At 41.5% G+C, this 12,224-nt stretch overlaps 1 protein-coding gene across 5 annotated transcripts in view; it reads right to left on the bottom strand.

Moving 5' to 3' along the window:
* The window catches only part of capzb (capping actin protein of muscle Z-line subunit beta), an 85,987-nt gene that overhangs the window by 52,087 nt on the left and 21,676 nt on the right, over positions 1-12,224 (bottom strand). For all 5 annotated transcript variants that reach the window (XM_033048329.1, XM_033048330.1, XM_033048327.1 and 2 more), the window contains one exon: positions 8,621-8,710. In XM_033048329.1, coding sequence (XP_032904220.1) covers positions 8,621-8,710 — 90 coding nt within the window. The remainder of the gene's footprint in view (positions 1-8,620; positions 8,711-12,224) is intronic.

The following is a 12,224-nucleotide window of genomic DNA, read 5'->3' as shown; positions in this document are numbered from 1 at the left end:
GACTGTTTTCACCAATCTTTGAAGAGAGTTCCAAAGACTCATGGCACTCAGGAAAAAATGGTGTCTTTGCCTTAACTAGAACTAGAAGTTGTTTACTTCTAAATAGTAACACCTCACTCTGGATTTTCTCTCAAGGAGACAAATCCTTTCTATGCCCACTTAATCCATATCCATTTGTAGCCACATGCTGTCCCCTCCGCAACGTATGGGGACGTTTCACTAACTATCTTTATATCTTCAGCAATATTAGCAATCATACTTGGTGCCTTCATCCAATCAGTTCTACAAACAGTAAATTTTGAGGCCCCTGCACCAGTCCCTGCGGCACATCACTCGTTACATCTTGCCAATCAGAAAACAACCCATTTATGCTTGCTCTTTGTTTCCAGTTAGTCAGCCAATAATCTATCTATACTAACATCTTTCTTTATGTACCACAAACTTTAAATTTCCACAATACATTTTGATGCGGAACCTTATGAAAAGCCTTCTCGTTCCCTTTTACCCAAAGGATATATTGGTCAAACACTACTTCCCTTTCACAGAGCCATGTCGATTTTGCTTGATTACTTTGAATTTCCCCTGGTTCCCTGCTAAAATGTCTTTAATAATAGCTTCTAGCATTTTTGCTATGACAGATGTTCAGTTAATTAGCCTATAGTTCCCTGCTTTCTGTTTCCTTCCCTTTTTGAATACGTTATATTTGCTATTTTCCAATCTAACAGAAGCTTAAATCTTAGGAATTTTGGAAAATTAGAACTACGCATCAACTTTATCATTCACCACTTTCTTATGAGAAAACACAAGGACGAAATCCATCAGGATCATGTTGGATGGGTGGGGGTGGAAAAGGAAACTGTCAACCCATTGCTCCAGCAATTTGCCCATACCACTTTCCCCTATGATTGCAATTTTCTGGGATGTTAGAGGATTGATTGAAAATGTCTGTTTAATTCATCGGCCATCTCCCTTATTTCATCTATATTTCCCCAAACTTAGTTTCTCAAGGGCCAAATGCCATTTTGTAATTCAAATATATCTGCAAAAACATTTAATTTGCTTTTACATTTTTGGCTAGCTTTTTCTCACTCCCTTTTTTCCCTCCTTCGCACACTTACAACATAATGGTATGAACATTGAATTCACTAATTTTAGGTAACCTACAAATAACCACCCCCTTTGTCCCCCATCACCTCCTCCTCCTCCCCCTCCCCCTCCCTCCATGTGCCTCACCTGGATACACATTCATATCTCCCCTTCCGGCTCCCCCTATATTCCTTCCTCTGGCTTTGCAATACCAACCTCTTCAATCCTTATCTCAGTCCTTTCATCTCTGGCCTTTGTCCAATCCTCTATCAATCAACCCCCCCCCCCCCCCTCCCTCACCTGTACCAACATATAATTTGTCACACTTCTCTTCAGCTTTCTCAACCACCATCCCACCCATAATTAGTCTGAAGATCGGTCGCAACCCTTCACCTATTCATATTTTCCAGAGGTGCTGCATGGCCTGCTGCGTAGTTCCAGTACTTTGTCTCTTTTTCTGTAAACCAGCATCTGCAGTTCATTGTGTCTCCACATTTGCTTGGCACATGAAGTCTTCAAAATTATTTATCAATATTAAAGGTATCTATCTGTACAGAATACTATAGGCACTGCTGCCAAGGTGCTTGCAACATTTTGATCTAGTGATAACAGCTTGACATTTCTAATAATGTAATATGCCTACATTCTTTGTGCATTTATGGGTGACCAAGTCTGTTAATAGCAGCTGTTCCTTTCCCAGCCAGACTTTTGATGCAAGGCATGTGGTGTCATAGTTAGAGTGTGATAGAGGTAAACTGCAGTCTGCCAATGCAGTCATGTACAGAAATACTGGCAATCTAATTTAGGTTTTCTCTGCAAGTTCCCTCTTCAAAAACACAATGATCCGATTCTGTATTTAATATTTTAAAACCAACTAAATTCAGCAGCTACATGCAAGCAATTATCACTTTGTTAAATCATAGCTGCAGTGTCATATTCCAATATTACAGTACACGCCATAAACTGTTAGGATGTTACTATAATGAGCACACCCTGTGAAAGTCCAATATTCCGTATCTGATTTTTTTAAAGAACCAGATTGTTTTAGCTCTTTTCCCTCGAGTTTATGTCTAATTGCTACATTTCCTGGAGGAAAACCAAAACCAATTTATTTTATTCAATTATTTTCTGGATCTGGCCAATGAAGGCAAGGCCAGCATTTATTGCCCATCCCTAACTGGGAGACTTGCTTGGCCAATTCAGAGAGTATTTATGAGGTAGGTGGGCCTTGGGAGATACAGACCAGACTAGGAAATGATGGCAGATTTACTATCCTGAAGGACATTAATTAACCAGATTGTCACAGTCATACAGCATGGAAACAGGCCCTTCAGCATAACTTGTCCATTCTGACGAAGTTGCTCCATCGAAGGTAGTTCCATCTATCTGTGCCTGGTCCACAGCCTTCTAAATCTTTCCTATCCATGTACCCATCTAAATGTTTTTTAATTATTAATTTGTTGTGTTATTAGCTGTTTTAATTGTTATTAACTGCCATTAAAAACCTGGCAGCTCTGTGATCATTAGTTTTTAGTTTTAAAGATACAACATGAAAACAGACCCTTAGGCCCACCAGTCCACACCAATCATCAATCACCCATTCACACTGTTATCCCACCTTCTCATCCATTCCCGACACACTGGAGGCAATTTACAGAGGCCAATTAACCTACAAATCTCTTCCAATTTGCCACCATCCTGATTTCAAAACCCTTTTGGATCGCATCCTCAATTCTAAAGCAAAATCCTTGACCTCTCACCTCTTGCCCATTAAGAGCTTATTTTACAAAATTGTGACTTACTTACCATGGGAAGAAATATTATAGAAAATAAAAACTTACATTTATGCGGCACCTTTCACATCTTTAGGACACCCCAAAATGTTACAATCCATGTACCGGTAATTCTTTTGAAGCATGGTCAATTTGTCAAGTAGGAAATTCATAAGCCAATCCGCATTAAAGAGTTCCCACAGATAGTAAGGTGATAATGACCAGGTAACTAATATTAGCAATGTTGGAAAAGTTAAAACAATCAGGACAACTTTTTAGATTTTCCTCAACTTCATTGGTCATTTTTTCATGGTATCTCTCCCATCCTAATCATCTTTTCAATTTCAACTGTGTATTTATGAATTTCTCTAGATTTACTCAGTAGTATTGATCTCTTGGTAAATGACACAGGCTACTTATTGTTACTTGACATTATCCTGTATATTTTGTGACAACCAGGCTACTCCAAACTTGCGAGTCTCGAATATGTACTTAATGGAAAGGTTCTGTTTCAAATCTTAATCGTGCCCCTCTTTTGCTGACATTGATTTACTCTAATCCAACTATTTTCAGTCCACTTTGATTAAATCATGCATTAATCAATTAACATTAACAACTTTAATACCAGTCTTCCTTAATCTTGATTATGCAAAGTTTAAGTGACATAAATGCAATAAAAATGTTCTCCAATTGATAACATTTTCATTTGGCTGGCTAGAGTCTCGCACACTTAGAATTTTCTGCTTCCTGTTTTTTTTAAATCCTCTTAAAGCATTTAAAAGAATGTTGCATCCTTTAACTTTGCTGGTTTCGCCCCCCAGTAAATATTAGTTCTCAATTGTTGCTCAAACCTTTTGTACTTCATGAATCTCTTAATATATCTGCTCTTTTACTTGCTTCTAATTATTTGATGAAATGCAATTCATTTGTAATGGTATGATTGTTCATTTTTCATTATTCAGCTTGTCTCAAACCGAAACATCACCCATTCCTTCTCTCCAGAGATGCTGCCTGTCCTGCTGAGTTACTCCAGCTTTTTGTGTCTATAATCTATTTTGCTCCTTTTGCTTAACTTTCTAACATACCTTGTTCTGTCCAACCCTTGTCCTTCTTCTTGAGTTTTCTAGTGTACTGTCGACTGTACTGTTAAGCGGCCTTTTCACGGGGCGACTTGACGCAAGAGTTAACCGGAGTTTAACATCGTGGGAACCTCGTGCGATAACAGTGCGGCATTCGTGGACCACCGTGGACCACCGTAGCGCTAACGGCAGGTCATCGTGTAACTTGGTCACTCGGGAGAAAATTCAAGAAAGTTTGAATTTCTCCAAGAGTGACTTGTACACTTGTGGTTGAGTATTGCAACATTATATGAACGTAGTGGCCAGTGCGATATCCGTAATAACTCTTGCGGGTACCGTGGGAACTCCTGCGAACGGTGAACCCGGAAGCTGGACAGAGGGGACAGAAGGTGAGTAAAAATTATCTTATGTGGGATTGAATTTAAAAAATAAATAAAAATAAAGATTTGCATCCACATATGGACATCAACTTATTCATGAGTTATGTTAATGAGATTCAAGAAAAGAACTATAATCTTTAAAAGGGACTTTAAAAGGGACTTTACTGAAAGGTTACGCATTTTTATGGTCCGTGAGAAATTTTTCACATGTACTTCTTTGAGAGATACAGGTCGGAGTCCTCGGGTCCAGGGGTCCGGAACGCTACCAATCAATGTTGTACAGAGACCCGTGTAAGGAGTGAACTGCACATGCTGGTTTAAACCGAAGACAGACACAAAAAGCTGGAGTAACTCAGCGAGTCAAGCAGCATCTCTGGAGAAAAAAAGCTGATGTTTCGGGACGAGACACATCTTCAGACTCAATTCCGATTAGGCTGTCTGAAGAAGGGTTCCGGTGTTGGGGGAGTCCAGAACCAGGGTCCCAGTTTTAAAGTCTACCGTGGGAACTCTTTAACTCAGTAAAGTAAAGTAGCCTTTATTGTCATATCAGCGCACAGGCAGCAGTTGACTGTTGCTCTATTCAGTTTCCCAGGGGGTCGGGACGGGACTGGAGTTGGGAGAGAAAGGTGGGGGAGTCGAGGGAGAGACAGATGGGGGTGTCTTCATTTACTGACGGCGGGTGTCTGTCACTGAAACAGGCAGGTGAGATTTCACATCCACCTTGTGTGTGCCTCTCTCTCACTCTCTCCCTCCCTCTTACACAGGCTGAGAGACTCTGCCTCTGTGAGTGTACGTCTCTTTCTCCCCCTCTCCCACACACAGTAAGACCGAGGTACTGTGCTCAGTCCATCTGTGTCTCCCACATACACAGTAAAATATGTCTCCAAATGAGCCAATTCAACCAAGGGAGGATATATATAGTGTGTGAAAAAAAAAGTTACATCATTTGTGTCACGTGTAGTTCACGATGTTCATTCAAGATTTAACGGGAAAGCTCGGGAAACGGACAAGGCACTCGCACAAATAGCAGAAATGCCGAGTACCGTGGGAACTCTTTATATACCCCCCGTTATATCGTGCGAGACTCGTGCTGGACCACGACCTCTTCATTCTGGTGACATCTTGCGTCAACTCGCCCCGTGAAAAGGCCGCTTTATCACTCCAGCTCTTGCAATGATCCAGAAAGTTTGTTGCCAATTTCCACCTGGACATTGCCTTCATACTGCACTTCTCAAACTCTTCATTGTGTTTCCTCAGCTTCTCAGTCTCAACCTCAGGAGTTAGTCATGAAGCTATTGTCCATTATATGCCCACAGCCACCATGACAACACTTTCTCCTACCCTGCTACTTGTAAAGACTCCATTCCTCTCTCCCAGTGTATGTGTCTGTCTGTCTGTCTCTCTCTCTCTCTCTCTGTCTCTCTCTCTGTCTCTCTCTCTATGTCTGTCTCTCTCTCTTATCCATTTCAACAAGGCTACCTTTAAGACAAGTTCTTCTGATGTTCTCTTTTTTTCTGAAATGTGATTCTCCTTTTACTACAGATGACTAGACTCTCAATTGTCTTCCACACTTGTTATCACCTCATCTCCCCTCTCACAGAAGCTGTTTTTCTTTCATCCAGATTTTCCACTTTCAAAAGTTTGTCATTCAAAACTGATAACACCTCCATTGTGATGTATCAAATCTTGTCCTCCCACACCTTTTCAGCATGCTAAAGAAACCATTTCTTTCAGGATGCACTAATTCACTTGCACATGCTACTTCCCCACCCAACCTTCCCGTTCAACAGCAAATTCCTATGCAACCACAGGAAATGCCCATCCTAGGATTTTATTTCCTCCTCTTATCCCACAATCTAAGGCCTTAAACACTCCTTCCAGATGAAGTAGTGATTTACCTATACTTGTTTTTTACAATTTAGTGTATTGTATTTCCAGCTAACAATGTTGCCTCTTTTGCAATAGGGAACTCAAATGCAGGATAATCACTGGGTAATCACATTGCAGAATGTCTTTGTGCATGACCCAAGCTTTCAACTGCCTTCCATTTAATCTACATTCACGCTCATTCTAATCTACACTGTTCCAACAAACCTCACTGCCTCGTATTCTGACCAGGCACAATAGATTTCAAGATTTCACCAATTCCAACATTTGTACCTTGTATTTCAAGTATTCATTGTTTTAAAATATTTTTTCCGTTGTGAATTTCATCTCTTCCTGACTCCCTTTTAACTATGGTACTTTTACCACAATTTTCCACATACTCCATCAACTTTTTTTACTATTTAATCTCTCTGATATCTGTTCCTGTATTTCTCAAGAGTCAAGACAGTCAGGAGTGTTTTATTGTCATACGTCTCAGTTAGAACAATGACATTCTTACTTGCAGCAGTACAACAGAATATGTAAACAATTAAATTTTAACAATTGTAAACTAATTTTACTTCCAATGTAAGCCATTTCTGATAAGGTCATCAACCCAAAACCTACTGACACCCATAGCTATCTAGACTACACTTCTTCTCACCTTCCTTCGTTTCAAGACTCTATCCCCCACACCCAATTCCTCAGTTTATGTGGCATCTGCGCCCAGGATGAGGTTTTCCATACTAGATCATTGGAGATGTCCCCATTCTTTAGGAAACGGGGGCACCCCTCTTCCATTAGAGATGAGGCTCTCACAAGGGTCTCCTTGATATCCTGCAGCTCCGCTCTTGATCCTCATCGCAACAGGGACAGTCCCCCTTGTCCTCACCTTCCACCCCATTAGCCGCCGCATGCAGCATATAATCCTCCAACACTTTTGCCACCTCCAACGGGCCACATCTTCCCATCTCCACCCCTTTCTGCTTTCCGCAGAGTCCGTTCCCTCCGCAACTCCCTGATCACCTCGTCCCTTCCCACCCAAACCACCCCCTCCCCAGGTACTTTCCCCTGCAACCGCAGGAGATGCAACACCAGTCCCTTTACCTCCCCCCTCTACTCTATCCAAGGACCCCAGCAGTCTTTTCAGGTGAGGCAGAGGTTCACTTGCATCTCCTCCAACCTCATCTACTGTATCCGTTGTTCCAGGTGTTAACTTCTGTACATCGACGAGACCAAGCGAAGGCTCAGCGATCGTTTCGCTGAACACCTGCACTCAGTCCACCCTAACCTACCTGATCTCCCGGTTGCTCAGCACTTTAACTCCAACTCCCATTCCCAATCTGACCTTTCTGTCCTGGGCCTCCTCCATTGTCAGAGTGAGGCCCAGCGCTAATTGGAGGAACAGCACCTCATATTTCGCTTGGGTAGCTTACACCCCAGCGGTATGAACATTGACTTCTCTAACTTCAAATAGCCCCTGCTTTCCCTCTCTCTCCATCCCATCCCCCTTTCCAATTCTCCCACCAGTCTGACTGTCTCCGACTACATTCTATCTGTCCTGCCCATTCCCCTGTCATCAGTCTGAAGAAGGGTCTCGACCCGAAACATCAACCATTCCTTCTCTCCAGAGATGCTGCCTGTCCCGCTGAGACTCCAGCATTTTGTGTCTACTCAAAACATTAATTTTGATTGTCTCTCCACAGATGCTTCCAGGCCGGCTGATCGATTTAGGTTTTAGGTTGTATTTTAGGTTGTCTAACTTTAAGGGTCTGCAGTATGTATTGGATTCTCAAGAAGTGCTTTTCATGCACACATTTTAGTGGTGCTATAAAACATATGCAATAGATTATCCAGAACTTTATACAACTCAAGCAGCAACAAACAAATGTATCATTCTAACCCCTGGTTATCATTCTGTCGAGTAACACCGTAACCAAAACATTTCTGGGACAGACAAAAAAAAAAAATCTTCACTGAATTCCTGAACGTATCTTCTCCATTTGAATTCCAACTCTTTGAGATTAGTGAATCTTCCTCTACTAAAGTAGACTTTCTGATTAGTAGACTAAAATAGACTTTCTGATTACTAGTTACAGAAATTAGTTATACTGAATGTGATATCAGGGATAACCATACTAAATTTGGACAAGTCTGAGGAGGCATTAGAATAAATATACTTGCAAATAGAGAAAACAACAATGCCACATTTAACATCAAACCTGAAATGAGACAACTTGTTTTATCTCTTCCAATCCACTTACAAGTGCTAACAGAACAATTGCATAATTAAACATTTTCTGGTTCCAATGTTTGCACTTTTTGTAACATTAAAAAATCATTCTGCTGCCTGCACAAAACCTAAGTGACAGGTAGTGACAACAACAGTATGCACTCCACTCAAATACACAGGTCAATGTTTTCAATCTGTACTCACCAAATCAATCAGATCACTGAGATTTTTCTCAATTTGTTGAGGTGGAAGACGCCTCATCAAATCCAAGGCACAATCCAGTTGCTGGTCACTCTAGGGAAAAGAATTGGATAAAGATGAATTAATAATACTGAAGTTTGCATTAAGACTCTGAATAAACATAAGAAAAGCACTTATGTAGCCATTGAATTCCTTTACTTCAAACACACTCATTTCCTGAGAAGCAATAAAGTACGATTAAAATGCCAAGATGCCAAAAGCAGCTCCATGAACCCCAGAAGGTAATCGGGACATTACTCTACTTCGAACTCAAACGATACACCCTAAACCATATTTCCAAAACTGCATGATTTGTGGGAACTTTCTAAAAACATGCGATGGTGGATTTCCTAAAAACAACAGCGGCTTTGCCACCAAAGAAGTGTATTCGCTGAAAGTCATTTTGGAACCTAATGAGATCACCCAAAAGACACCGTTAACGGGAAGTCAGTTTATTTTCTTATAGCTCAGTTTTATCACATTTATATCTGTTCTTTTACAGCCAATTAAACACAGAAATCAGAAATATACAAGCACGGGAGAAGCCATCACTAATCAATTGACAGCATTTCACTTCTCGTTTCCCACTTCAGTTTCACGCATCTTAAAGGCAGACATCTATCTATTACATAACTAAAACTCTCGTCTTGTTATCTTCCGGTTTGCGTTGTTTTTACATTTGTGCAAAAACGGTACACAATAGCGCTACGATTATTCACCACCTTACTCACCATTCTCCTGTGCTGCAAGTGCAACAGGTTTTGTTCTGATCGGTGGTATATTTAAAAAGTTATAAAGGTTTAGAAATCTTTAAAACCGCGCATGCGCAGATTGGTCTCCTCTCCTGTCAGTCACCGCCAGGACGGCGACACCCCTTCCTGCATCATCGCCGCACTGATTGGCCGCGTCGGCTGTCAGTCACCTGCACCAGCCTCTGCCGGCGTGGCATCCGGTCGGCGCGACCTCTGGTCAGAGGAACGGCAACCTCCAGATCCTGGGGAGGTGAGGAGGGAGAGTGGGGGAATTGAAGGAGAGGAGGGGGTAGCGAGGGAAAGGGGGGGAAAGTGGAGGAGGTGAGGAGGGAGACTGGGGGGGGGGATTGAGGGAGAGGAGGGGTTAGGGAGGGAGAGGGGGATAGGGAGGGGAGAGGAGTTATGGAGGGAGGGAGGAAGTGACTGAGGGTAAAGGAAAGGTGAGGTAGGGATTGGGGGAGGGTAGAAGGAGACGGAAAAGAAGGGAAGGAGGTGAGGAGAGTGGGGGAGGAGGGGGAATAGATGGAGAGGACGGGGGAGTGGGGGAGGTAGGGAGTGGGAAATAGGCGAGGAGCGCAGTGGTGGAGGTGAGGAGTGGGGGCGGTGGGGGGGATAGAGGGATAGGAGGGGGAGGGAGGTAGGGAGGGGAAAGGAGTTATGGAGGGAGGGAGGGAGTGACTGTAGGGGAAAGGAGATGAAGGGAGAGGTGATGGAGGGATTGGGGAGGGGAGGAGGAGAGGTGAAGAGGGAGGGTAAAGAGGAGGGGAAGAGAGTGCTGGGGAAATGTGCCATGCCTGTGCAGTTGGAGCTATGGGTGAGTGGTGAAATATTGCGTTGGGGGTATGGGTTGTGTGACAGGTACCCAACAGGTCCCACTTAGTCTAGTTGACTTTTAAAAATAGGAAGACAAAGTAACTATAGACTATTAAAAAAAAAACAGGAAGGCAAAATAAGCATAGGTAACTACAGAATACAAGAATTTAAAATACAAAATAACTAACAATGTGATCCAATGATATATATATAAAATCAATAAATAGATAAATATATAGTCAGACAGCATGGATGTATTCTGGGCAAATAACATTTGACAAGATGATTTAAGTGAATGACAGGCTTCTGTGAAAGGACTGTAGCAAATCAAGATGGAACTCCATCTCCTAGTTAACTTTCATTCCAATTTGGACACAGTTTGTAATTCATAGACTGTCACTGAGGCAAAAACCTTGAACTCCCAGCAGCACACTACAAAAGCAGGAATTTTTTGGAATGAACTGGAATGAAAGAGGATTCTCATCATGAAAGTGGGCGGCACAGCAGCAGAGCTGCTGCCTTACAGCACCTGAGACCCGGGTTCAATCCTGACGAGTGTTGTCTGTACGGAGTTTGCATGTTCTCCCCGTGGCCTGCATGGGTTTTCTCCAGGATATCCGATTTCCTCCCACACTCCAAAGACACATACAGGTTTATCAGTTAATTGGCTTCGGTAAAAATTATAAAAATGTTCCTTGCGTGTGTAGGATAGTGTTAGTTTACTGGGATCTCTGGTCAGTGTGGACTTGGTGGGCCGAAGGGTCTGTTTCTGCACTGTATCTCCAAATTAAACTAAAATCTTTGATTTTAAGGCTGGGGTTGGGATGATGTGCTATTAAGTCCTTTGGTACAAGAAAGAACCTTAAACAGAAATGACGCCATAGTGACAAAATTAATAAAGTAAGCCTTTAAAAAAATTTAAGACACATAAAATGGTATGTAAAGACCTGGACAAAATGTTTATAATTGTATAAAATTATAAACATATACAATTGTATAAAAATTTGTTAGAATTAAATAATTTTGGTTAATTTGGAGAAGAGGCAGAAGTGGTGTACAACAGTTTAAAAAAAAACTAAAACCTCTCCAAGACCTCAGGGTGATAAAAATATATTTTAAAAATTGTAAATGCATAACAAATTTAAGTTAACGCACAAAAGTGTCAAGCAAACAAGTTGAGAAAAGTAGAGAATTCTTTCATGAAAAAACAATTTTTTAGCCATTAGAGTGGCGTTGCAGTAGAGTTACTGCCTTACAGCGCAAGGTTCCTGGGTTCCATCCTGACTACGGGTGCTGTCTGTACAGAGTTTGTATGTTCTCCCTGTGACCGCATGGGTTTTCTCCAGTTGCTCCGGATTCTTCCCACACTCCAAAGATATACAGGTTTGTATATTAATTGACTTTGTTCCTAATGTGTAGGACAATGTTAATGTACAGAGTGATTACTGGTTGACGTGGACTCAGTGGGCCGAAGAGCCATATCTCTATAGTCTAAAGTCAGCAGCCGAGAAAAAAGTAATAAAGTATTAAACTTGTCCAGAATCACACGACACAAAACTATTTTATTAATCCACGACTTGGTATAGGAGCACAGGATATCCTGCTAGCATTCTCCCAAAGTGATATTTCTCCCTCCCAGTTTCTGGTAAATAAAAGCTTTAGATAATAGGATATTACAAGAATGGGTTGGAGTATCACAGTAACAGCACATTAAAAATGGTTCAAATGACATTAAGTTACACCTTTTCTGTCAAATAACCTTACATTTGTGACCACATAACAAACCTAACCAGTTGAGCAACAAACTCATTCTCTGGAATGCTCAGCGTGTCAATTCTTGTACAACAGCAATGACGTACACATGATCCGTTCCAGGTGTACAAATTTGAGTCTTGATCTCAGAAAAAATTGTGGATCATTTAGATAAATATAATTATTTGGGACATACTGTGCTCTTTAAATTGAGCCCTTGGTTGCACCAAATTGAAAATATAATGGATAAT

This window comes from Amblyraja radiata, chromosome 31, assembly GCF_010909765.2.
Source record: "Amblyraja radiata isolate CabotCenter1 chromosome 31, sAmbRad1.1.pri, whole genome shotgun sequence".
Classification (NCBI taxonomy): Eukaryota; Metazoa; Chordata; class Chondrichthyes; order Rajiformes; family Rajidae; genus Amblyraja; species Amblyraja radiata.
This window is presented reverse-complemented; position numbering and strand designations above follow the sequence as displayed.